This window comes from Centropristis striata, chromosome 8 (genome assembly GCF_030273125.1).
Source record: "Centropristis striata isolate RG_2023a ecotype Rhode Island chromosome 8, C.striata_1.0, whole genome shotgun sequence".
Taxonomy (NCBI): Eukaryota; Metazoa; Chordata; class Actinopteri; order Perciformes; family Serranidae; genus Centropristis; species Centropristis striata.
Window position 1 is genome coordinate 10,475,500 of NC_081524.1, and position 26,610 is coordinate 10,502,109.

The 26,610-nt window shown below is 40.2% G+C and overlaps 1 protein-coding gene across 4 annotated transcripts; it reads right to left on the minus strand.

Moving 5' to 3' along the window:
* Positions 1-81: 81 nt before the first annotated feature.
* zyx (zyxin) lies at positions 82-17,807 on the minus strand. 4 transcript variants are annotated; one of them, XM_059339781.1, is made up of 10 exons: positions 17,668-17,807; positions 9,881-10,117; positions 8,654-8,925; positions 7,675-7,770; positions 6,248-6,853; positions 5,369-5,510; positions 4,485-4,654; positions 3,883-4,061; positions 3,244-3,364; positions 82-2,302 (listed from the first exon to the last, which is right to left on the minus strand). In XM_059339781.1, exons 2-10 carry the CDS (start codon positions 10,101-10,103, stop codon positions 2,189-2,191), a joined length of 1,923 nt encoding a protein of 640 aa, XP_059195764.1. In that variant the 5' UTR covers positions 10,104-10,117; positions 17,668-17,807; the 3' UTR covers positions 82-2,188. The 4 variants fall into 4 exon arrangements, with proteins under 4 accessions (XP_059195764.1, XP_059195762.1, XP_059195765.1 ...); XM_059339779.1 differs by lacking the exon at positions 17,668-17,807 and adding an exon at positions 17,145-17,324; XM_059339782.1 differs by lacking the exon at positions 17,668-17,807 and adding an exon at positions 16,976-17,112.
* Between the last annotated feature and the right edge of the window lie 8,803 nt (positions 17,808-26,610).

Consider the following 26,610-nt stretch of genomic DNA (forward strand, 5'->3'; position numbering starts at 1 on the left):
ACTCCTCAGCCCTGGAGGTTGCTGCTTGGTCCAGAATTATAGATTGTACAGTTGACAGTTGAATAAAATGACACAAAAACATTTGGTATTTCGCATTTTATTTGTTTGTTTGTTTGTTTATCTTTTGATACAGCCAAAGAGGGAGGGGTAGGGCTAAATAATGTTTTTAAACATATACACATTCACACATATCAAACAGGAACTTATAAAAAAAAAAGTTATATGAAAAGACAAGGCATCAGCATGTAATACAATAGGACATAACACAACAAAACGCCAGATAAATGCAACCGTGAAGGCATCATCATACGTTTAATATCACATAGTGATGACAAAGGCAGGGCCACAAAGGTGGAGTAGTTGGTGCAAACAAAAGACATAATACTAGAAGAAATGCCACCACCTACATAGATAGCATGCAACGCTGAGTAACTATTGTCATGTTAGTCGTTCTGGTGTTTTACTTTACACCAGGCTCAATGCAAGCACAAGTAACAACTGTTTTCTTATTGTGGAATGAGTTTCTGTAGCTGCAAACCAGGCTCAATTCAAAAGGAACAACGGGATACAACAGTGGAGAAGGCACATCTCCAGGTTCAAAGTGAAACCAAATAATTGTAAGCATTTATCAATGAAATACAGTACAGTAAGATAAAATAGTATATAACCGACATGAACAGACACAAGTACAAAAGATGAATAATGGAAAGACTAGTGGTATTAACTGAAACAATAGAAGAGATCAAGACCAAAAAACTGGGCTCAAACGCACCTAAGGTGAGAAAAAAACTTGCATGAAAGTCAAAACATTGAATCTCATGTACACGTTTTATTAACCCTAATCTTGCCAACAGCTTCAAAACATTTGGTCACTATGTTTTAACATCCGTTACTCAAAACTCTAAGCTAATGCCTCTACTGATCTACTATCCTGCTGTAAGCACAGGCTTTTTTAGTACTGGTACACATATATCCTTTATACTTAATTTAAAAAATGGTCCATAAATTATATTATTTAAAGCAAGAGATGCATATCAAAAAGATGGTGTCTTTTAATACAAAATTGATGTGCGGGGGCTTTAGAGTCAAAGTGACACTTAAAGGCTACTTTATTTCACTATGGAACTGTGCAACAATCACATGATAGGTCCTGTTTCAGCCACGCAGCTGACATTTATAACCATGTGTTTTTTGTTTTTTTTAATCATGAGATCCCTGGAATGGAATCTGTGCTGTTGTTTGTTCATATTTTGTGCATTCAAAGAGCATGCATTTAAAAAATACACAGTTAAATCAGCACTAAACTATTTTTGAGAAGAAAATTGCTGATTTATTTTGTTCTAAACTTGTTCTTATACAGTCTGTGTGATCAAAGAAGAGAAAACAACAAGACATTATTCAAAGCATGCCTTTAAATGATCAAATTCACATCACAAAAAAGCAACATTCACTGTTTTTATCTTTTTTGCAGTCAACGTTTAGCCCTAGACAATTTTAAAATGCTGTCAGAGTAGATTGGCTGTTATAAAGCACTTTCTAGGCAGGAAAGCATAATTAACCATGCTTGCAGGCACAACAACTGCCAAAGTGTGAAAGATTTTCTCTACCAGCAGCCAATCAGAGTGGTGAATTCTGCAGAGTGGTTAAATGAGAGGCACTCCTCACCCCGTGGTAACAATCTGTCTCAGTAACAGCGATATAGACACAATGCTCATAGGGAAAGAGACCAACCAGTGAAAGTCTTTCGAAGGAAATATCTCAGTAAATGGTGCTACTAATAATACTGAGGCAACAGACAAAGAAAGGCAACTTTATATTCATCAGACTGCTCTTTTGACCAAACTGTTCTTGTGCAAGTTATGCTGGAAATTTTAGCGTAAACATGGAATTGGCACAAAAAAGTACACAAGGGCTGGATGAGAGATTAGAGAGCTTGAGATTAGGAAGGAAAGATGAGGGGAGTTTATTTCAGTGCAGTACATTACTTCTGCACTGAAGTGAACAAAGACAGGGGAATACTACACTGTATTTGCATGCAAACATACCTTTTCACACAGCACATTCACACTCACACCTGCGCACATATACTGAATGAAGCCCTGGTGCAAAGGCAAAACGGCAGCTGAATGAATCCTGTGCTTTTGGATTTTGGTTCATAGTTAAATCTGAGTCATGCTGCACCAGCTAATCACTGCGCAGCTTGTTTGGCTCGCTGAGTGTGGCACTTCATACACAGGATCTTGCCATCCAGTGGATAGCAGCCATTTTCATCCGCTTCTATGGAGAGAGGGCGAGCGCAGTCCTACAGGACAAATAAATACATGTATTTATTAGTATTTTCTTACTTTTTACCTACATTTTCATGTTGGTTTTATTATTTAATACACTAAATCATGTTTATATTGATAAAACTTTGTGTTTAAAAGGGGCACTGTGTAAAATATGGCTACATGTTCCAAAAACTGAGGTTGGCTCTATCCCAGTGGAGATTAGTTGCTCAGCGGAGCGCTCAGAGACCAACAGCCCAGCAGAGAGGAGGCACAGGCTGACGCAATGCAGAGTTGGGTATGAGGTCTGCACCGTAGATGATGCAAGCTGCTAGCTACATGGAGAAAATAAATTGGGGATGTTTTAATGCAGGCAGGTAATCCGTGGTCACATGTTGTCCAGCTTGTTGACAAGAGTGGGGCCGCTCATTCCAGTTTGCCTGCCTCGCTCCTGCTGCTTCATGCAACGCCTCTCTTAAGTGAGCAATCTCCACTGGGGTGAAGCTAGATTTTCTGGGGACCTATCCATTCAAACAGTCTCTTAACCCATTGACGCCTAAAACGCCTGTAAAACCTCTGGGCGATTTTAAAATAAGCCCCTAAAACCTGAAGTTTTTCTGGAAATTCAACAGAAGTGTCAACGCTTCTACTAAATAATAGATTTTTCAGCCTCTGTAGCAGATAGAAATGAAATTCAAAAAGTATTTGAGAGCTTATACAAATACTACAAAACGACATATCCGCTTTCCAGGCTTCAATGGGTTAAAAGCAGAATCTAAGTTTGGGTGTAATGTTAGCATTAGGTCTTTATTTTAGTTACTGGTGTGAAGCTGTATGTACATCTTCGTCAGACTAAACACTACAGTGACTCACTACTGCTTCGATGCTGCTTGATTTAGTTGATAATGTTAGTTCATTTTTGTGTGTTAAACTCAATTTCTGGCCATATCTTACAATGCACCAGTAAATGTCTTACCTCACAACGGTAACACTTAAGGTGGAAGTTCTTGTCGAGAGCCACCACTCTGACTGTTTCCTCGCTGCCGGGGGCTGGAATAATAGGTTCATTACAGCTCACACACACAGGGGAGAAACGCCTGAAATAGAAGGGTGGAAAACTGGCTGTTAGTGGATGGCCTAAAGCAAATTCTCACATACTCACACTCACAGTCAAGGAACACCAAAAGCAATATATTCTCATGACACCAAATCACATTAGTTGCATCCGGGCCTGCCAACTAGTGGTAGAGAGGATTCATTGGTATTAATTTGTCTACAGTTCAGCATGTAAACTTTTTATCAGCAGAAGCTGGAGACACAAGTTTTAGAAGTGTTGCATTTACTGCCTGCTTGCTCCAACACCATAACTCTTATCAGTAATCCTGAAAGGTACGACGAATAGGCTCATAAAAATAGATGAATCCAAACACTGCTAAAGTCTAAAAATTGTCCTCAAAACACATGCATGGACAGCTAATGCTTCCTTATATTCAGAAATGATGTAGGTGAAAGTCCCTGGTAGAATACATTGCACTGCAAACCAATCACTTCTCATAAGAAACGACTAGAGATGCAATATGTCCTTATCACTGAAGAATCAGCAGCCAGCAGCTACCTGTGGTAATCCTGGACGCAGTAGGGGTTGTTGTTGTCATCAGTGATGAAGGGCGCCCCCTCGAGTGTGCAGGAACAGGTGCTGCAGCGGAAACAGTGGGAGTGGAAACACTGGCCCACCGCCTTCAACACACGGTCTGTGATCTTCTCCCCACATCGGGAACACACTGCCAGGGAACTCTGAGGAGGAGCAGAAATATGTTATATTCACTGTTTCAACATTGTTCAACACTATAGGAATGCACTGATCAGTCAATACCATTGGTGTTTGCAATAAATAAAAGTGTACTCAGTTCTGTCTTTCTGATGCTTATTGCTTATTGCATTATTTTATTGAACAAACTGAACACCAGACACAGATAAAAGAATGATTTTAAAGTCCAGTTTTGTACTGTTACTCTCTTTCAAAGAGTGCAACATTGCAGTCTTCCACAATATGTCTATCGTGCAAGGGCTGCACAATACAGTACAAGAGTTCACCCGTTGAATGAAACACATAAAAATAACTAAAAGTGAGTTGTAGCTATGCTGAAAATCACAATAATGAGTTGACTTTCATCTGTGAACTTTTGGTCTTTTGAAGTGATCATGCAGTGTCCTCACCATATAGCAGTCCTCGCACTCCGGTGCACCATCCCTGTCATAGAACTGCATGCCCTGCAGGGGGCGATGGCAGCTCATGCAACAGAAGCAGTTGGAGTGGAAGAGTTTATCCATGGCCCTCACTGCTGGCTGCGTGCGAGACAGAGCCTCCCCACACTTCCCACAGACCTCTGAAATGGGAAGAAAGTTGGGAAGAGTAAGACACACAAACATTAATACACACAAATACATACATATTTTTACTCGTCCTGCTCTGTGTTAATATTGTGAGCTTATATTGTATTGAACTAGGTGATTTCCAGAGATAATATACACAAGACGCAGACCCAACCAACCCAGTCACAGCTCGTCCTCTTCCCATTAGGGAAGATATTACTGTCAATACATATAGATTAAATTATACACCCAAATATTTGTATAATTTATCATTGATTATTATCTTGTTTTTATCTTGCCATCTTGTTTCTAATGTCTCATCTTGTTCTTATCTTGTTGCTTTCTACTGGTCACTAAAGGCTACTACGTGATTTTGTTGAACGCTTATAATGACAATAAAGTGTCCTGTCTTATCTTATTTGTATAATGTTCAATGTTCATTATATTTGGCCTTTTTTTGCAACATCAAGTTTCATGCAACACAGGCAGCTTAATGATCATAAAAATTCACAACAGAGAACAGCTAAAAATGAATAAAAGCCTACTACGCATACATTGTTGAAGGATGAACTGTGAAAACATTTTAATATCCATAAATGTTTTGCACTGAGCCAGAAAACATCAGAACAATTTATTTACAGTGTAGGGTATAAAATGCTTCTCACTAATACATGTTAGTTTTACAATGAATATTACAGTTACCCATCTGTTTATATGTGTGTATGTACCTGTAGGAGGGGAGACGATGACCGGTGCGTGTGTGTCCATGTCTTTAATGAAGTCCTTGGTCATTCTCTCCAACTCTTCCACTTCCTTCATGTTAAGAGGAACACCTCCACCTGGGATAAGAACTGGGCCAGGGGGGGAGGGCTGCATGTAAACACACACACAAAGCCATTAGTACATACATATAAATTATTTACACTGTTGCATACAACATACCTTGTAGAGCATTTTGTTATTTATGACTGAGCAGTGTCCCTTTAGTGTAGATCTGATGGTCATAAACTAAATTATTTGTACTCCCTGCAATGCAAAGCGAGTCTCTAGGCCTGTCACAATAACACATTTTTAAGGACAATATATTTTCAGAAACTATCACGATAAACGATAGTATCATTGTATCAATGTTGTTTTAGTTTTATAACAATATGAGAGCCTAATAAGTACATCCTTTTCCACAAAAAATATTTTTTAAATATCAAGAATATTAAACATTGGAATTGAAATGTGGAAAAGAAATATTCAAATATCCTAGATAAATAAAACATAAATAAATAAACTAAAACCAAAACTAATAAAATACTTTCAGGCTCTGTTAACAAAACATTGCAATGAGATAATCATTATGTATTATATTATTTTATTATTAAAATAACAAACAGTTGGAATGGCTGCTTGGGAAATAGTAGGGTTTTTTGGCAATTCGTACTGCCTGTCAAGCATTTACTTTAAACACAACACAAAAAGTCACGCATGTAAACGAAAATATATTAAGTCCAGAAAAAAACTATTGAGTCCATTTTTCTATATCGAACTATAAGTCAATATAGTAATTATCGTGACAGGCCTACGTGTCTCTGAAGTAAACTTAAAGCAGGACATACCGTTGATGAAGGAGGAGATTTCATTGGTTGGTTAAAAGAGGAGGGGGGTGATTTCATTGGTTGGTTAAAAGAGGAAGGGGATGGTGTCATCATCTTGGGTTGAGGCGGCGGCACAGCAGCAGGAGGGTTTATGTTTGCATTCACCTGACTGCTAAAGGGAGAACTCTTTATGTGATTAGCGGCCGGGGCAGCCGCCATATTGTTTGGTGGAGTAGGAGGAGCAGGCGGAGCTGCAGGAGGTGGAGGGAAAGAGCTGGTGGCGGAGGGAGGGGAAGGTTTTGGCGCAACAGCGATTGGGTTGGTGTTCTGGTTCAGGTTCTGGTTCAGTTTTTGTGCCAGAGAGGTTGATGATGTCGCCGTTCTCCCTCCGAAGGCAGACTTGGGGGCGACAGCCGGAGCTTTAGCAAACGGCTGAGCAGCAGGGTTTGGTGCAGAGTTGTGATTGGCTTGTCGGTTCGTTCTGGCTTTGAGTTCTTCCGCCCAGGGTGCTGGAGGCGGGCGGTCTCCCATCTCAGGAGGCGGGAGGAAGGAGAGTGCTGGTTTTGGAGCAGTCGGAGGAGGAGCCGAAGGCTTGGGTGCTGGTGCGGAAGAAAACTGGCTTGGTAACTGTGGATAAAACATTAACAATATAATTATCTATTTTACCTGAAGAACAAACACACAGAAAAGGGCAAATTCAATGTCAGTCTATCCTATACAAAAACACATCTGTCCTGCAACATAAAACTTCCATTTACTATAAACTTTTACTCAACAGAGGAAAGTTAATATCTGGTGTATAGCATTGCATGCTGAAATGCTGCATGTAGACACTTTTATTATATTGAATGAGGTACTTTGATTAAAGTAAACATTGGAGGCGCGCCACAGTTTGAGCTTATCAGAAGTGCTTCATCTCTCTGACATTTATTTTGTAGTTTTGAGCCAACATTATTCTGCCATGATCCAGTACCTCCCAGTTGGATAAAAACACTCTCCATTTATGGCCCTCTCACTGGGTCTCTGGCAGCACACTCTGGCTTCATCACACTCTCGTGCTCTCCACTCATTTCTGTGTGCATCACTCCCTCTCTCTCTCCCTCTCTCAGCAAGTGTCTCCACTCTCCGTGTGAATCACCAGCTACCTCACTTTTTGTTTTCTCTTTCGCGTGGTCTGCTGTATGTGCAGTTCACTTATCATTGAGCTTTCAACCTGAACAGATTTAGAGAGACTAATGAAACCAACCTGGCATTTTTCCAAACCATTTCCACTGACCTACCTACCTTTCTTTTTGTCTTTTCTTCCCCCTGTCTGACTCATTCTCATTTTCTACAGTTAGGCTCCAGTGAGTCAAAGCCTGCTGTCATTTTCTCTCTCATCTGTCCTTTGGCTTGTGTTTCCATCTGTATTCTAATATGTTATATTTGTTTCAGTCCATGCTTTGTACCTTGGGGTTGAAAGGTCCCTTGGACTCCATCTCAGACAGCAGGTCAGTTAGAGAGTCGAGCTGTTTATCGAAGCTAGTCTGCTTCTCCACCAGTCTCTGATAAAGTGAGGAAGAAGGAGAAGTTAGTCACAAAAAGTGCATTTATTTACACAAATAAATTGCTTACAATGAAGCAAAGGAGGATGAGGCCAGGATGAGCCAAGAATAAATGATGATGACAAATTGTTGCACACTGTTGGTTATGTTTACAGATCCATATTCAATTAAGACTTGAGACTTTGGTTGTTTGATCCTTTCCAAATTGCAGAATCAAAATATTTTGGTGCTTACACAGTCACTTGCAAAAGTTATTGGCGTGGAAAACCAAGACTGAAAGAATGAATGATAAGCAAACAAGCTTAATGAAGTGATTAATGATTACAATGAATAAATGAATATTTTTTTATTTTATTTCCCCAGTTGGATTAAAGAGACTACTAACCGTTCAATTATTTAATTTTCAATTCACAGGATTGTTTGCCAAGGAACACTTAGCATAAACTCCTTGCTGGTTTAAACATGAGGTATACTCCTATCGTCCTTTACAATCCTTTTTCTTTTAAGTTCTACTTTTTAACAGTGGCTAACGATGTCCAGTTCCATGCACTGGTATGTTTATAGACAATCCAGCTGCACTCCTACAATAAACATCTCTACACTAAAACTTTCATTGCACGTCCAAAAACTATTTCAGTTGCATAAATGGGCAATAATCCTATTAGATGCATGAAACAGGGTGATTTACCCCAGACTAATGCTAATACAATTTGTGGGAAATTCTCAAAAGACAGTATTTCCTGCCAACACTCCATGGACTCTCTATGGTCCCACAACAATGTCCTCCAGTGTCCTTACTGATTAAATTATACTGAGTGCAGTTACATGCAGCCAAAAGTGAAAACATGCAGACAGGCAAAGCCACTTAAGCCTTATGACTCACCTGTGGGTGTCCAGCAGCACTGGGAAAACTGGTACCGGAAGCAGGGACAGGTGGAGGGGGTGGGGGTGGGGGAGGAGGGGGAGACGGGCAGGAGGGCGCAGGAGGACAGGCACTCTCCTCAGGGGGAGCTGGGAGGGGCAGGTCATCTGCCACTGGAGGTGGAGCGGGGAAGGCGGGAGGGGGGGCCTCAGTGGCAGTGGGTGTGGTTTGGCATTCGGGAGGAGGGGCTGGCAAATCATCATCCAGTGGAGGAGGAGGAGGGGGCGGGAAGTCTGACAGAAACGAGGAGGGTTGATTGGTTAAGCTGTGACAGAATCGTTCAGTTTGTACGACAATCCCGATACCAAAAAAGTTGGGATGCTGTGTCGAACGTAAATAAAAACAAAATGCATCAAATTTGTTTCATTTAGAAAAAACTTATCAGTTTCATATATTGTGTTTGTACAGTTTACAATGAAGATATTTCATAAAGGATTAGCAAATTATCGCATTCTGTTTTATTTACATTTTAGACAGCGTCCTTACTTTTATGGAAACAGGGTCGTAGTCATCCAATCCAGTACTGAGTGCTTAAACATCATACGTTTATAGCAAAAACAAATAAACAGGACAATAAAAACAAAACAAAAAAAACTGTGGGGAGGACTCGGCCAGTTTGTGAGGTCTTTGACATTAAGCTGGTCCACTGATGGTGTCTGAATGTATCTGGTCTACTGAGAATGTGAGTCAATGGGTAAAGCTAAGTCCTGCAAGTTTCCCAATCTAAGTTATTTTATGGATGGATATATATACAGTCATGGAAGAAATTATTAGACCACCCTTTTTGTTTAATTTCTTGTTAATTTTAATGCCTGGTACAACTAAATGTACATTTGTCTGTACAAACATAATGATAACAACATAAATAGCTCATAAGAGTTTATTTAAGAGCTGATATCTAGACATTTTCCATGGTTTTCTTGATAATGATAATGATGAAGAGAGATTATAAGATTATAAATTATCAGTTATCGGTATCCATAACCTTATCATACATCCCTCATGTTTTTTTGTATTAAAAGCCAACTCATTAAAACAACAGCACCAACTGAAGTGTTCTATTATATACTCCACTGTGCACCTCTGCATGCTCTAGTGTAGAAAGCAGCAGGGAGTGGGGCAGGGGAGGGCTGCTGACTGAGTGGATATAACTTAACAGTCACAAAATGGCATAAACAATGTACATACCATCACAGAGCGAAGGGGGCGGTGGAGGCAGATCTCCCACTCGACCAATCACAGCTGTGCCTATTGGTGTCGGTGATGGAGCTGAGGGAGGTGTCAGACTTTTGGGCCGTGGTGGTGCCACAGAGGCAAACTTCTTTGGCTGGTTGTAGAAGGACGGGGTGGTGACTTTGAAGTTCAGAGAGGATGTCACCATGACCGGCTTGCTGCTGCTGGAGTCCTCCATTTTTGTGTTTTTATCTGAGGAAGAACAGAAGAAACATTGTGGATAACAGTTGGAAAATATTAACTCTGATACGAGCGGCTGTTTTATAACAAAGGTAGAAAGCAGGTTTTAGTGATATACAAGCAACTGAGGACTCAGGAGTCTTACTGTCACCCCACATGATGAACCAACATTAATCAGCTGACTAAAGTCAAAGGCCTTGCTTTCCTTGGCAGCGCAATCAGGTCAGGTCTTTTGCTAGAGAATTAGTGGTGATGACACATCAACAAAACATTTGGCCTAACACACTAATTGCAACCAGATTTCGACTATGTAGTGCATTTACACTGAAGAAGGCATGCAGATAAATCAGAATGCAGACTACATTTTGTTGATGAGTGATTGATAGTTGTCCTTGAATGCACTGCAAAATGGTAACAGAGGAAAACTGGTAAGACGGTTGCAGGAACAAGAGTAATAAATCTTTGGGAGAACATTTTTCTCTTACTCTGTTACGTTTCCAACTTTATAATTGGCAGTTGCTTCCTAAGGTTGCAGTTTGATTGATTCAATCTGTGCAGATTGTTTTGCATTTCCTGTTTGCACAAAACACTTCACAACTTCTCTTATATCAACTGCCAAAACGGTATGCTATGCAGATTGGTACCTATTGTACGCTTTATAAACGGAACACAGCTGTCTCGACCCTGACAAAAGCTAATTAAAATTCATGTTTATTGTGGCTTGCAGTGTCTCTTAAAATGTAGTTTAGAATTTGACTATTTTGGGATTTAGTGAAATGGCAGTAAAAAAAGAAAATAACCACTAGGCATTTTGCAAATCCAGCGTGTCTCTTTAAACACAAAAGCTTTGGCAAATGTTCCACAGTGGAATGAGAGAAAAGTGTGTGAACATTTCCTCAGGCCATGTATACCGAGCAGACAGAGTGGCACTCCCAGATGCCAGAGACGATTTACAATATATAACACATGGCTGTTTACTGTGACATAAACATGCTAAGGGCAAAATTTTTAAAAGGGGGAGACACGTTCGGAGCAGAGACGAGAGCAACTATGATAACATTTTCATGTGAGGTGCGTCAAAAAGAGGGAGAGCTCAAATATTTACCTCACACATGCTGGTGGTTAAACAAATGTTGATGTTACTTTAGTGTCTCTACAGAAATTCTTTGCAAAGTCTCAACACATTTCCCTGAAGACCACCGGCCCCTCGAACATGAACTTTAGTCAAAAGCACGGTTGTTCTTACTGACCCCCTCTACCAACAACAAACATACACATCTGTACACACACTGGCTGTCTTAACTCACACTATGTTGCTATTCTACCCCTAAGAAATGAAATAGTTCCACACTCCTAATATTAACAATAACAATGATTACAACTGTGACACTGGCAGTGATTAACCCATAAGTGTTGGGACTTTTTATGCAGCCTTAAATAGGTTGTAAAAGATAAATGTCATGCAGCCACAACACGTAACCTGTAACAAAATGAGTCACAGGTGGAAGAAATTAGACTAACTGCAGATAACATTTTCCAGCCAACAAACAATATGCAATTATCATCTCTTGTTGTGTGGCATTTGTCCTCTACCTCCCAATGAAGATTACAAAAGCATCCATGAATGCCTCCATAAATGTCATAGTTACTAAGAGAGTGGGGCTATTTTCTCAGTTATCTAGAATTCAAGAGTATTTCAATAAATGCTCAATCATTGTTCGTGGCTGCTCTGTTAAAGCTCTTTCCAAAAAGAAAGACTGAAACCAGTCAGCCTGGAAAACAGTGATAAAAGTTGTACTTATGTTTCTTGAAACAGGAGTTTGATGAAAATGGAAAACAAATTTTATTTTATTATTGTTACTAAAGATCCCTCTCAACACTACATAAATATAATCCCCAAAGTATCAAATATTTTAATTGTCATTTCTTTATTACTTTTCATCTTTGCCTTTTTAAAGCTGTTATGCTCACATATGTCCTGTGCACATGATGCTGAGTAGGTGCCAGCTGTCCCTGAAAACTGTTTGTATCGTGGGCAAAATGTAAATCAGTTGTTTAGATCATTTAGATATAATTGTGTTTGCATAGGGGGAAAACAAACAACCTTTCCAGGAAGAGATCAAGCCCAACATAGCCTTGTAAATAAATATGCAGCCTGGGCCTAGCTGCCGGTAAAAGCTAAACTATCCAGTAAAAAAGCTGAGTTGTTTCATCCTCATTCCATTTTGTTGGGACACACAGGCAACACTTCAAGTTCTAACAAGACAAAAAATCCTAAGCGCTTGTGAAAGTATCTCTGGTGCTCATGACACAACCAGCTTTAGAAGAAGAGGAAGCAGTGAGACATGTTCTCTTCTGCTTTTTGGATAAGCTTCCTTTGAATTAGTATTTATAGATGCTGAACAGTTTTAACCATATATGTCCTTCAGGCATGTGTTACTCTGTATTATCAGTTAGCCCAATGCATCCAATTATGAACCACTGATGTTTTGAACCTATTGACTACACATGCATAAATCATATTTTGTTAGAATATCCTAATTTTTTTTGTATATATGCATTTTTATAGCTCTTTTATAGCTACAGTGTACATATGTGATAGGACAAAAAGGTAAGACAGTATGTTTGAGACAACTACAAGTTTAAAACAACAGATGTTCCATGTTTATGAGACAAAAGTTTGATTAGAGGAATAATTCCTTATGATACATGTTACTGCAACAGCGTTATTAGTTTATCACCAGATTAAAATGTGCAAAGCCACCACAAGACACAACTCGTATTAACCATCTGTCTCATCAAGGAAACAATCTAGAAACATAAAAAACAGTTCTGACTCTTCAAAAGGTAAAGTACATAAAAAAAACTGTCAAAACAGGCAGATTATCGGACTAATACATAATACTATACACTTTCCATTATCAACCAATAATTTATCAGTAACAATTTATCAATATGCTATATATTGTGCATCCCTGCAATAATGAATATGGGAAAAACATGTCAAGGCATGAGATTCCCTCTCAAATTTCACTATCCTTAAAGTGCAAGTTCCAAAAACTTCCAAACACAGATTTTAGCTCCACTTCACTATCCCACGTAAATAATTCAGAAAATTGCTGCATGGATCAATAAGGGGAGATGGTGAGGCTCTAATGGAGATGCAAAGTGTTCTGGTTGCCAACTTTCTGCAGGGACATTTTGCAGAGCAGTCTGCACTAATGGAAAAATTAAATAACAAACCAAAGGCAAGGAACAAAGGCCAGGTTGTTCTTTAGTCTTTTGGAAAATAGCTGGCTACTCATGAACCTGGTATCAAAGCCTACTTCAGGCTGAATGAAGTGGACACTTTATGTAAGAACAGATTGACTGGTTACAATGAAGATAAAGCTCTTGGCTTTAAATAAGGTGTGCAAATCTGAAGTACTCTAAACAGAACACTTGGATTTATAATGGCTTTCTAAAAGGAGTGCTTGACAAGACTGTGATTTAGTCTTTTCATTACCATGCTTTAGCTACCTTCTCTCTGGGAGACAATATGCAATACCCCCCTCAATTATTCAACAGTGATGATAACTTGTGGTCAGGTTCCATCTGGTCCTTGATATGGTCCTGGGGGATTGAATATGGTGAGATCAGCTCCACACTGAGCTCCAGACGTCCCACTGCAAATCTATCTTGAAACCTGATCCTTGAGATGAGAGAGACCTTCAACTGAGGAACATATTTTGCACTACAACTCAATGACATCACCTTTTTTCCCTTTTTTGTTTCCCTCCAGACAGCCACTCTTTTTATATATCTTTGCTGATGGATCAAGTGCCAGAATTAATCTTGGCTCACTCTCACATGCTGATGCAGTCTTGTGTTCTGTGATGGACCACAACAACTTTTATCTCCTTTATTCTTGTGTTTTCCACAACTTTTCATTCATCCCTCACCAACTGGTTGAACTGCATGACATCAGTTCAGGCTGCATTTAATCACTTCTACTTTATAGTTGTGAGAGAGGATGGCATAGCCTTAAGACAGGGCCCCAGCATCAATCACACACTGTACTGTGTAGTTTTTTTGACTTCATATAAACTCCACATGGCTGAACAGCTTTTACAGGTTAGAAAATCTGTTCTCAACCTTGGTTTGGGTACTGCAGCCCAGTTAGATTTCATTCTATCAGAGACTTATTTACACATGTGGCAGAGGATGAATGTAACCAGACAAACAACCTTGAAGGATATAAAAAGCAGCATGGCTATTGCACTAATCAACATGGTTGTATAATCGTTGCCTTAGAGAAGAGGGAGACTTCTACTGGACTTGTAAAACAGGGACTTAAGAATCAGCATTTAAAGTCATATGGGCTATTAAACAACACATACAAACTAAGGTAAAAAAAAAACTCTTTCTGTGGCATATTTTGTATTACTTTTGTGTTTTGTCTCAGTGTTGATAAGCTGCACATGGAGACTCTCTTTCCTGTTAAGGAACAGACTATGTGATGCAGTAGCTGTTAAGAGGAAGTTTTTACCACACTTTTCAAAGGAAAACTGTTTAACTCAGCAGTGGTTCATTACTTTGAGGTTATGGGGGAACTAAATTTGGTTTATATACTATGCTACTGCTTTGTAAAAGGTCATGTATGGAAGTGTTTTAACATGGTGCCTCACTGAACTGAATCTTCTTTGTCCTAATCTTCTAAAAAATAAATAAATAAATAAAAACACATACAAGTTTTTCTTCTCACTTCATATGCTTCACATGCCATCATTTTCCTACTAAAAGAGACAAAACACTAGTAGAGGTAAATGTCCCAAATCATTAATAAGCTCTTACTGCTTAGCAAACAAATAATGATACCAAGAAATCAAGAAATAAAATAAAAACCAAAAGTTTATTCCACTTTTAAGAGGCAGACACGCTAACAGTTCAGAGAACAGGGATTCCTGACAGTAACTAACTCCTTCCATGTCTAGTCAGTCATTATATCAGTGACTAGTGTGTTGTTGATGAAACTCTCTATTGTTCTGATGTTAATAGCACACCCAGTTTCTGGGAAAGCGTGTCTAGGCCGGGGGTCACTAATGCGGGGACAAACAATCCTTTTGAGTCCAATCTTACAGGTCACTGAACATGCATTGAGCACCAGTGTTGTGCTCCCTCTCAGACTACAGTTAGATGGCTGGTTGAGCAGGCAACATTTCAAAACTGGTAATAACATCAGCCAGTGGGCTCTCACCCAATCTGTTTGCACATGAAGTAGAATGATGTAGGCCAAACAAGAGTCACAAGACTGCAAGAGACAAAATCAAAGAGCTAGACATGCAGTTATTTGGAGCAAAGGATGCCATTAAATAGCTTGTCTGTCTTGACTCATTGAGACTACAATCGAGGAGGATTCCTCAAAACCCCAGTCATAAAGGGTAGCATACAGCCATTCATAGATCATCTTCATTCAAAGATTTTCATTTGCCTCACCAATTTACTGAGGCGTCAGTGACCATAATCTCAGTCTTTTCTAACAGAAGCACCGCACTAACCTCAGTCTAAGCCAAGCCAGAGCCTTCTTGCTTTAAGTTATTCTTAAACATAGATTACTGTGGCCTTGGGCTGAGGCTCCCCTGCTATCTAGCTGATGAAAAGGCAAATAAGAGGGGCAAGGCACAGCTGTGCGGCTAACACCGATAATGACAGGATTTTACATTCTCAAAGTTGTAGAAAATGCCATGCTAAAATAGCCCTTATTCTCATGTATTCTCCCAGCATCTCTTAGTGCACAGAGCTGTGGCAGATCTCTTCAAAACCTCTCATACATGACATGAGACACAACTAGGTTACAAATATAGGCCATTCAATGGTGAAGACGTTTGAAAGAGCCATACTCATAGCAGGCCTTCACAACAGTGCCACAACACAAAAGCAAAGTATGCCGGCTGAAAACAGATTTATATTTACTTGGAACTATCAAGCATAAACGCAGTGTACCTTGGTGCTCCACCCACATTGGCACCCCATTGATAAGATAGGGTTAGCCAACTGCTAGCCATTGCTTTGACAGCTGACAGTAATGGGTGAGCGTTAACTAATATAGCAAATGAAGGCAGACAGTTAGGTTAGTAAATTAACAATAATAATAATTCACTTACTGGCAATATCCAGAATGGGAACAAATGTTTACATATTTATAAACCAGATAGCTAGCTAGGTTGCTAAGAGAGCAAATCAGTTCCACGTTAACATGTAACTGAACTTCAACTGTTGGCAGTTGGAGTTTCGACGTTGATGATCGAGGTTCGAAAACGTTAAATCAGTTTAACCCTCTAGAGTCCATAAGCAGTGGCACATGACTTCTTCATGACGTGAAGACATATAAATGAAGCAACATTGAGTCTTGCCACCAGCTTCCCTCTAAAGTTCTGGCTTGAAATTCCATACCAGATTTTTTTTGATGATATTCAGCCGAGTAAAACCGGAGATATTGTCAAATATATTTAGTATAAAATATTGAACTAGATATTATCCTCATTTTACCTGTTATAGGCAACCTGTATTCATATTTGCAATATTTAACATTCTGTGTTTTGAAATATAATTTTCAGGATCAGATTTTATGTTTCATTTGTTTCTTTTGGATTCAAAATTTTGATCAAGTAAGTCAAAGTTCAAAAATAATTATCAGGACATATAGGTGAGGTAACGCTGAAAAAACTGATACCAACATGGCATGGCATAGTTTTTTTAATATATTTTTTTAACAGACATAGTAGCCGAAGATTTCAGAAGGTTAACGTTAGCTTAATTACCGTTATTGCTTCAGCAAATTTCACCTCAGAAATGAAATCGGCTAACATCTGAATGACAACCGACACTAACCTGAGAGTGACCAGCCGCCTTGTGTGATCCACGTTAACACGCCTCTGGTTTATCATCAGTCAATCACACCAACTGTGAAGTAAGCTAGCTCCACTAGGTTACCACTCCTACCGTTACACGCTTTGGTCAGTTCGTTTCGGTGGCTCACGCTCCCCATTAATTTTCTTACCTCATATGGCAAAGCAGACGGCCTCTATCACTGTGTTGTCATCCAGTTTAATATGTTTCCTACTCTCCGAAGTGCATAAAAGAGAAGAGCTGCGTTGCTAGCTAGCTAGCTAGCTTGGCCAACATTTTAGCTGGACTTCCTGTAGGAGCTTCCGCATAGCCCAGTCCTTATCAGCTGGTGTAGCAACCTACAGCACCTTCATACATACACTATACGGCCCCTCAGCTAGAGAAGCAACGGAACACCACCCACCGAGAGGTATCTTTCTATTAGAGTCTGCATATATGCCATATAAAACGCTGCCATGTGACAGATCCATACAAGTTGTCACATCACAAAGATGCCATTACCTAAGGTGTTAACAACAAACCTCTTTGAGTAAGCAGTAAATCAGTGCTAACTTGATATTTGCACTAACAAAAGACTTTACCTTATTAGGAAACCTGTGGCAGCCTACCCCCCCAGAAAGTAACACATGCAACATCTGCTATTATATTGATTCACAACAAATACAATTACTTACCCTGTAAAAACAGCTGCTATGTGTGTCTTTCTTTTGCTTCCCTCTCTTCCTTTTGTTCTTCTTTTTCCTCTTGGTCCAGGCTGAGTAAGAGTTGACTGTAATGGTAACTTCTCCTTCTCTCTTCCCCTCTCCAGCTATTAGACCCTCCCCCTGTGCTTTTCAGTCTGGAAAAGGAATGACACCATCCTTCCAAACAAGTTCTCTCTCGTTTTACTTTGGCCCAGGAGTTGTGTATTACTATGTAAACAGCACCTCTCTCTCTCTCTCTCTCTCTCTCTCTCTCTCTCTCTCTCTCTCTCTCTCTCTCTCTCTCTCTCTCTCTCTCTCTCTCTCTCTCTCTCTCCCCTGTGTGTGTGTGTGTGTGTGCGTGTGTTCATAAACTGTCCAGTCAGACCCCTCCTCCTCCCCCTGCTCTCTTTTCTCTCTGGATTCTTGTAGCATTCTTCATTCAATGACATCAACCCTGTTGCCTCTCCTTGTAAGGTCAGACCGAGGGAATGAGGGAGCGAGAGGGAGGGAGAGATAATGGGGCTAGAGGCTTGATTAGATACAGATACTAAAAGCGGCCAGGGTTTCAAGCACAAGAAGGTAGAATGGCTGTAGAAAGTTTGTTCAAACAGGGCTGGTTTGTGGAATAGGAATAACTTTATTTACTATCAGGAGAAAAAAGTCTGGTTTTATGCCCTTCTTTCACTTGCCTCAACAGGCAAAGCTCAGGATCAGATTGTAAAGGCATTATTTTGTCTGTTGCCAAGTGCGCTGCCACATCGTTATTTGCTTTGCTCTAAGGCAGTAAACTTGCAAAGACTTAGATTGCTTCTCTGCACAGGATTGGTATGCTTGATTATAGAGAGTAAATACACATTGGTCTCTATCATAAATCATACAGCTGTTCTTCCTGACAATGAGGATGTGATCGCCCACAACCTGGTGTTAAATGACACCTCCCATCCTGCATATTGGCCACCTCTATGACTTATGTCCTTTTATGTTACACCCACACATGCACACAACACTCACAGACACACACACGTCAAACACCTAAGTGACTCATGGCGCCCAAACCCTTCAGTCTTATCACATTTTCAGATGTTGTCATTGCTTTTACAACGAAAGAAATCTCTAATAACAAATCTATTATCAAGTCTTATTTATAAGATATTTATTATCATATTATGTACATTTATTGTCACATTTTTAATTCTGACATTTTGAAAATGTTATTGTTAATTTATTTTATGATTTTAACACAGGTACAGTGTATAGTGAAATCCAGTGTTTGACCTCTTTTCAATACAAATTAACATCAAGAATTGAAGAATTTACTTGAATTAAGTCTCACTTTTATGTTTCTTGCACTGAAATGATTAGTCAATTCATTGATAAGTTAGATGACAGACAAATATTAACTATTTTAGTAACTTATACATGTGTAAAGTATGTTTTCAAGAAAATATATCAAAGATTTGGTGGTTTCATTATTTCATTGTATTATTAATTTTATGTGATAATAAACTGAACATCTTTTAGAGTGTTAGAGTATCGGTTGGATAAAACTGAAATTTCACATTATTTCCTTACATTTTATAGACCCAACATTATATATTAATGGAGAAAATCAGGGAAACAGTTGCTGTTATTCCAACCTAGTGGCAATGACCATGACTTGTCTTCACCATGGGCTGCACTTGAAATAACATTTTAAAATTGATGTTTTTCCAGTGAACTCGGGTGCACTTTTCATTCTGACTCATCTCACACTTCTGTTAGATTGCCACCAACTCTCAGATCCCCATATGATGTTCACAGCTGAGTCACAGCAGAGTTAAACTTAATTCAGGTTGTGAAACCAGGCAAAGTTCTCCTCCACAGAACCTCTGCAGTAGCTGTTGTGTAACCTGTTGCTGCCTGATTCATGTATGTGAACTACAGGGAGTGGTCTTTGGGGTCTTTGATAGCCCATTGTCCCGCAAGGAATGTTTCCAGTCTCTCCCCACTTCCACTGGGACAAAAATGTGTTGAATTTCCACTCAGAGATTTCCTCAGCAACTCTGGTGTTGTACTAAGAAAAAAATGTGCCCCCTATCCTGAAATGCCGGCTCTAAGGCAGGTGACATGTGAGAAAAAGGCCAACGTTTGTTTGCTGTTCTAAATTCCAGCCAGTTCACATCCTTGCTTTCTGTCTGAGTAGTGATGGAAGTAAGGAAGCTGAAATGACACATATGCAACTTTTTTTCTGCCCTTTTTAGCCAGCTGCAAACATCAAGTGGTGCTATGGTGACTGAAGTTTCTATCAGGCAGGGAGAGGGCAGCTCCAGGGTCCCGTCAGTCTGGAGGTAAGATAAAAAAAAAGAAAAACAGGAGGCCGTCAGAATCAGAGCCAGACAGCCTGGAATGCAGCCAAACCTTGGAATGAACAGTTCCTTTCCCCCTCCCTCTCTAAAGTGCCATATTTCTCTCTTCTCCCCCTCTCTCTGGTTCATGCAGCTTTATTTTCCCCCCGCTTTTCACCCCCAATCCTTCCATTCTTCAGTCTGCCCTCCATACGCTGCGCTCTTATTTCCCTTCCCATCTTTCTTTCCGCTCCTCCCTCTCCACCTCCCACTGCTCATGTGAGTCAGTACCTGCCTCATAATACCTCAGAGCTCAGAGTTCATATCCTGATCTTGGATCACTTCCGAATCTCTCTCTCTCTCTCTTGCTCTCTCTCTCTCTCTCTCTCTCTCTCTGAACACACTCATTTGCCACACAAAGGAAAGGTGGGAAGCCACTTGAATGAAAGATAAATGTTTTTTTATTGCTCCCACCCAAGTACATGCATTTTGACAGCATAGAACACGACTGTATAAAACTAATGATTTGTGCTCTATCTGAGCAGTTAGAACTTTATATTGCTTTTCACAAGATGATACACAATTAATCTATATATTTCAAGCTTTCAAATTTTTAGAAAAAACAAATAAACACACACTGCTCAATGCCCTTCCCACACAAACCCCACCATACACAAGGGTAATGAGAAAAAAACACCACAAAGAACTATAAACCAAGATTTTTGGTGTTAAAGACAGTTACATTTTAAAATATCAGTTATATAAGGTCATGGTCTCATGGGGAACCCAGCTGTTCAGAAAATCATTTAGCTAAAGAGAAAGGGGAGTCAGACTCCCATGTCATCACTATACACTTTTTTCCAACACAAACAGCTCTATGTTTATAGGCCTTTTTGGACATTCTTTTAGATATAACAATTTACTTGCAGCAAGCCGAGACTCACTCTGGTGAGGTTTTGCAGTAACGAGCAGCATAGTATACAGCAGAGTATTATGAAACACGAAGAGCCAGCTTCTAAATGATTGAAATTGATCAGCTTCTCAGCCTCAGCATCCAGACACTCTTGGCACAGCATAGGAAAGCATATTACTAATGCCAGATGATGGACAACTTTGTTTGGCTCATTTTATGTATTCCAGTGGTTCCCAAATGGTGTGCTGTGGCACACCAGTGTGTCGCGAGACGAGTCCAGGTGTGCCATGGAATTTTGTGACAACTATACACTATTAATGACTCACAGCAGTATTACCAAAATGAGTGCCTGCTACTGGCAGCAGGAAATCATCATGTCCTCATACCTAAATGTAATAATTTCTATTTTAAACACGTGGTTAATGTTGTCAGGCGGTCGCAGGTTGTTTCGCTTTAGGTAAAAAAAAAGTTAGATGGAGGTGCTGTGGCTTGGCTGATCGACATCACTTGCACCTGCTGAAACCACCAATAATGACCCGTATGAGCCTTTGGTCAAAATGACCGATATCGCTGAGCATTCGAAAAAACCCAACTAGTAGTTATACATAAACATATGGGTTGCAGTGTTAACAAAAAGGCTGCAGTTTTATTGAATTTAGGCTACAAAACCACTGATCTAGGTTTAAGTCAAAACATTTCCTAGTAAGGCTTTATAGAAGACAGTAAATAAATGCTGGAAGTGAAGAAGTTACAAGGTCAACATGACTACTGGAAGTAGTACTGAAAGAATATGAATACAGGTGTGCCTTGAGAATTTGGCTTTGTAGTTTGGTGAGCCTTGGACACAGAAAAGTTTGAAAACCACTGATGTAGCCAGTGCAGCATTAAATCATGCCAAATGTCAAATCCAAATGTGCTGACAAACTTTATGGCCCCGCTGATGTGTGTTGTCACCACAACTAACAACAATCACCATTTTTTTCCCAGATATCTTTTAGGTTTGGGACATGAGATAAGGTTTATAAAGGACGTTGTAATGTAGCATGTACAAATCCTCTTTCACATAGAACAACTATAAAGTTAAGCCTGATGCAAGGTCAATAGCGGTAGCTATCAAAGCAAAAACCATTAAGAGATCAAGATGAAATTCCAGGCGTACTCTAGACAGGATGAGAATCTGCATACTTGAGACAGAACATGGTCTTTTCACTCAGCACCCAGAGGAAAAATCTCTCTGCTGCCAAATTGGCTCCTATTCAAAGCCAGTGTCAGACTGCAGCACCCCCGTCCCTCCAGCAGATGTCAGGCTGATACACATTACTGGGGACTGCACAGCCAGACTAAAATGCCTTAAGCAAGAAGATTCCCTCAGAATCTCTTGACAGCAAGCAAATCCACATCAGATTGAGATGTGATAAAGGACAGGAGGGTGTGTAGATAGTGACATGACTCTAAAAGAGACTGATAGGCTCGTTGAGGAGAATGGACACACGAGAGGCCAAACACAGAAGCATCATAGACAGTGCAGGAGTGGTGGTGATCCAGATGAGGAGGGCTGGAGCAACAGAGAATGAAGGGTGATTGCAGGAGAGCAGGAGAGAGAATAGTAAATAATAGAGGAGAGCTGGGAACTCCTTATACGCAAGGTTTTGCATTGTGTAAGAACTGGAGTGCACAAACACACACACACAGACTCCATGCCACCCACACACAAGCATAAAACTGAGTGTGCTGAGGCTAGAAATGCAGAACTGCCAGCCCAAAGCATCAACTAATAATACACATAAATTCTATATCCCACTGGCTAAAATAAAGCTAATCACATAAGCATGACTGTTAGAGAACACCTTATTAGAGGCTGCCTCTTTTATCACAACATTTATATCTCTCCCTCGTCCACACCCATCTCCTACGCCCAAAACCACTGAGCATTGCCCCTTTCTCTCACTTCTCCTCTCTCCGTCCACTCCCTCCCTCCTTTTACTTCTCCTTCCCCACACATATTTTCTCTCCTTCCTCACATGTGAAACGCAATGCAGGCTGGCTGTCAGATACACATCCTCCTCTCTTCCTCAACACACACACATTCTCGTTTAACTAACTTGGTGGCTCCTTGAGGGCAGATGCGTAACATGTGGTTCCAATTAACACATATAGTAACACACACTAGCAGCAGTTAGGTTCACTGGAGCGCAGAATAAAGACAAGGATATATGGAAAGCAGTGGGCAGTGAAGTGAGGACGGTGGGAAAATTGCATTTGTTAGAGGAATTTAACCATTTATTAAGGAAGTGGCTTGCTAATCTTTAGAATGACTTTGGAACAGGCATTTCTATTCATCGCCAAAGAGCATCTCAAACGAGACAGTCTTAAAGCTGTTGTTCATTATCCGTGAGGTGCAACCTACAGAACAGCCAGGGGCTGATAGACAGATAGTGACAGGTACATGAAAGTCAGTGATTACAGGAGTGAGGTGTGTGTGTGGGTTCCTGAGATAAAATTAAATAGGAGCTGCTGCATTTGAATTCAGATCAGCAGCATCACCCTAGATAGGAAAACAAGAGATGCGCTGACAGGAACATGATAGAAGTAATTTGTGTTGTATGTTGCAAGGTGGTTTCATGTCATTGTACATGCTTTGTTAGCATGGGTGTAGAAACATGGGTGTGTGTGTGTAAGAGTTAGAAAGGAGCGGACAAAGACGGTGAGAGGCAGTCATCTCTTTGAATGGCTCATGCATCATGAGTGAGATTAGTGTCAAGGGTTTCTTCCCTCTGTGGTTGACCTTGTCTCGCACTGACAGTCCACGTAGTAGATCACGATGTTGTCACAGGTGTCCTGTATATATATGAAGCATTCGAGTGAGTGATTGGGCTGCAACTTACATTTATTTTTATTATTGGTGAATCTGCTGATTATATTCAAAATCAACAATATCCAAAAACATCGGCATTGGCTATGAGAAATATTGTTATTTTATTTTATTGAGACTAGAGGGATGTCTTGTTTTATCAGTACAAACCCAAAGATATTCAGTTTATTTAATAGAAAGACAGAGAAAAGCAGAAATCTCCATATTTCAGAAGCTGAAAACAGAATTTTCTGCATTTTTTTACATGACAAATAACTTAATCTTAATCAATTATCAAAATAGTTAGCCATTATTCTTCGATTAGTTGACTTATCACTACACCTCCAATCGCTTAGTCTATTAAACATTAGAAAGCAGTGAAAAATGCTGGTCATGACTTTCTAGGTTACATCAAGGTTACATCATAAAAGGCCAAAACCACAAGATATTCAATTTATTGTGATGTAAGAGGATGAAAATCAGCAAAGTCTCTCATTTCAGAAGATAAAACTGACAAATGTTTGACATTTTTGCTTGCAAATTGACTTAAACAGTAAATCAAATATCAAAATAGTTCGACTAATTGATTTATTGACTAATAGAAATAATTTTGGTAATCCTAACGGACCTAAAACAGGAAAAGTGATTGTCTGATTTCATGTCAGACATTGAGAAAAAAAGCATATGTGTCTTTTTATATAACAATAAACAATAAATCAATTAGTGTGTGTGTATAGTGTGTGTGAGTGTGTTTGCCTCTCAGTACCTAGTTTGTGCACAGGGTTTAAATACATCCTACCACTGATACAGAAGAATGTGCAAATAAAGCGAGAACCATATGTGAATCATGCTGGCAAGGAAAGACAGGTAAAGCAGGATATATGCACCTAGATAAACTGAGGGTTTCAACAAAAGCATAAATTGCAAAGAGAGAGACTGAGTGAAGGATTACAGACACTTCCAGACAGTGATTTACACACAGTGATGGGCAGATGGAGGGGGAATTGAGCGAGGGAGATGAGGGTCAAAGACAATACACACAGTCTGCAATTATACATATCAGAGGGGAGTATGTTTTTTTATCCCAACCAGCTTCAGGATATGTGAGCCAAAAGCCTAGAGTAAAGCTGACCCCTGCAGCAGCCTATAGCCTCCTCTCCTCTGCCCCAGTGGGACCAACAGAGAGAGCTAACACACAGCTATATATAAACCCACAGTGCAGGGATTGGCTGGATTATGTATGACTTGTTATGTCTGGCTTTACTTTTTATTGCCACATCACATTCATGCCTCTGCATCTCTTTTCTATCTAATTTGTTAAACAAAGCGATTAGACTGTTGTCTTTTTCCCTCAGTCCATTCTGGAGTGCTAATTTTTTCACACAGCATCGTCTCCACACCTCTCCCGCACATGACTCAACTGTTCTTTGCTTCCATTCCCATCACTCCCCCCATCTGCCCATGTCTTTGTCTCTCTGTCCTTCCATCTGTCGTCCTCTCCGTCCTCTTCGCCCCAAAGTCAACAAAACATGAGTGACCACACATGCACCTCCTCACTGTCCAGACTGCTCCTGCGTCATTCGCTGGGCAAACACTTATAGAAACAGCTCACATGAATTTGTAATCAGCCGAGAGAGAGAGAGGAGCAGGGGGCTTCCCAGACAGAACAGGAGAAAGAAAGATAGTGAGGTATTGTGTTTTTAAAAGCAAAAAAGAGAGCAATTGTTGATATGAAATTGAAGTGAAAGAGATTTGATGTGAGATTTAGAGGTGTGGTGGGTGTTAGAGATAAAGATGCATGTCAAATGAGAGAGAGAGGTGTGGATAAAAGAGCCACTCCTCTCATTTGTTTCTCCAGGGAAGAGAGGAGGGAAAGGAGGCAAGGGGAGCAAACTCAAAAAGAGGGAATAGAGGAAAATGTGGGGATGTGACTCAGAGTGATCAGAAAGCAAGAAATAGGTGCAGAGACGACTGAGGGGCGGATCAATAGAGAGAGACGACAGAGAAAGAGGTGGAGACTCGGCAGCGGCTTGACTGTGAAGGAAAACCCTCTGCTGTTTTTTCTGGATTGTTTAATATTGGTGTATGTGTGTGCATTTTTTTTTGAGTGATCAGTGTAAAGGAGGGAGGGAGGGAGGAGGAGGGTGATTGAGAGGGAGATGGAGGGAGGAGAGAGGGGAGAGGAAACCGCTGCAGTGCATTGTTAGGCTGAGCGCACACAGGAGAGGGAGACAGAGAGAGAATCCCCCATTTTAGCTCAACAATATTACGGCAGTGCAGAGATATCTACAACAATGGCAGCCCGGCACTCTCGGCACCGTGCTATTGATCTTGTAGTGGCAACCCAATACACACACAGTCAATCTAATTGCTGTTTTAACCTCTCATTAGATTAATGCCTGGAGTTGTTTTGATCGTTCTCATTTACAAATTAGCCAATCATACTGTCATTGTCAGCCCCAGTAACTCAAATTGTTAAGATAAATGTATTAACAGCTGCAAACTGGACTGGTTATCTCATATTACAGGTGATATTGATACCTTTTATTAAGTAAAAGAAGATATCTGTTTAAATAATGATAATAATGCCCCCTCGCATCTTTATTTAGTCCCAATCTATTTCCCCCAGGCATACTGACTTACTAACCGGATCTCTTCTAAGACACTGCACCGGAGAGAGAGAGCAGGGGGAGAGAGAGAGAGAGAGCAAGAGAGAGGGAGGGAGAGAGGGAGGGAGAGAGAGAGAGTGATCGAGCAAGCGCAGGAGGGAGAGAGAGAAAAAGAGAGAGCACAGGAGAGCAAGAAAAAGAAGCTAGAGCTGAGAGAAAGAGAGAGTCGCAGGAAGG

Excerpts from the sequence above, each read along its gene's own strand:
- zyx (XM_059339781.1), bottom strand. The coding sequence starts at position 10,103 with ATGGAGGACTCCAGCAGCAGCAAGCCGGTCATGGTGACATCCTCTCTG. Across the intron at positions 5,511-6,247 it reads AATCTCCTCCTTCATCAACG|CCCTCCCCCCCTGGCCCAGT; the intron begins GTATGTCCTGCT and ends GTTTACATGCAG. Across the intron at positions 4,062-4,484 it reads AGTGCGAGGACTGCTATATG|AGTTCCCTGGCAGTGTGTTC; the intron begins GTGAGGACACTG and ends GCTCCTCCTCAG.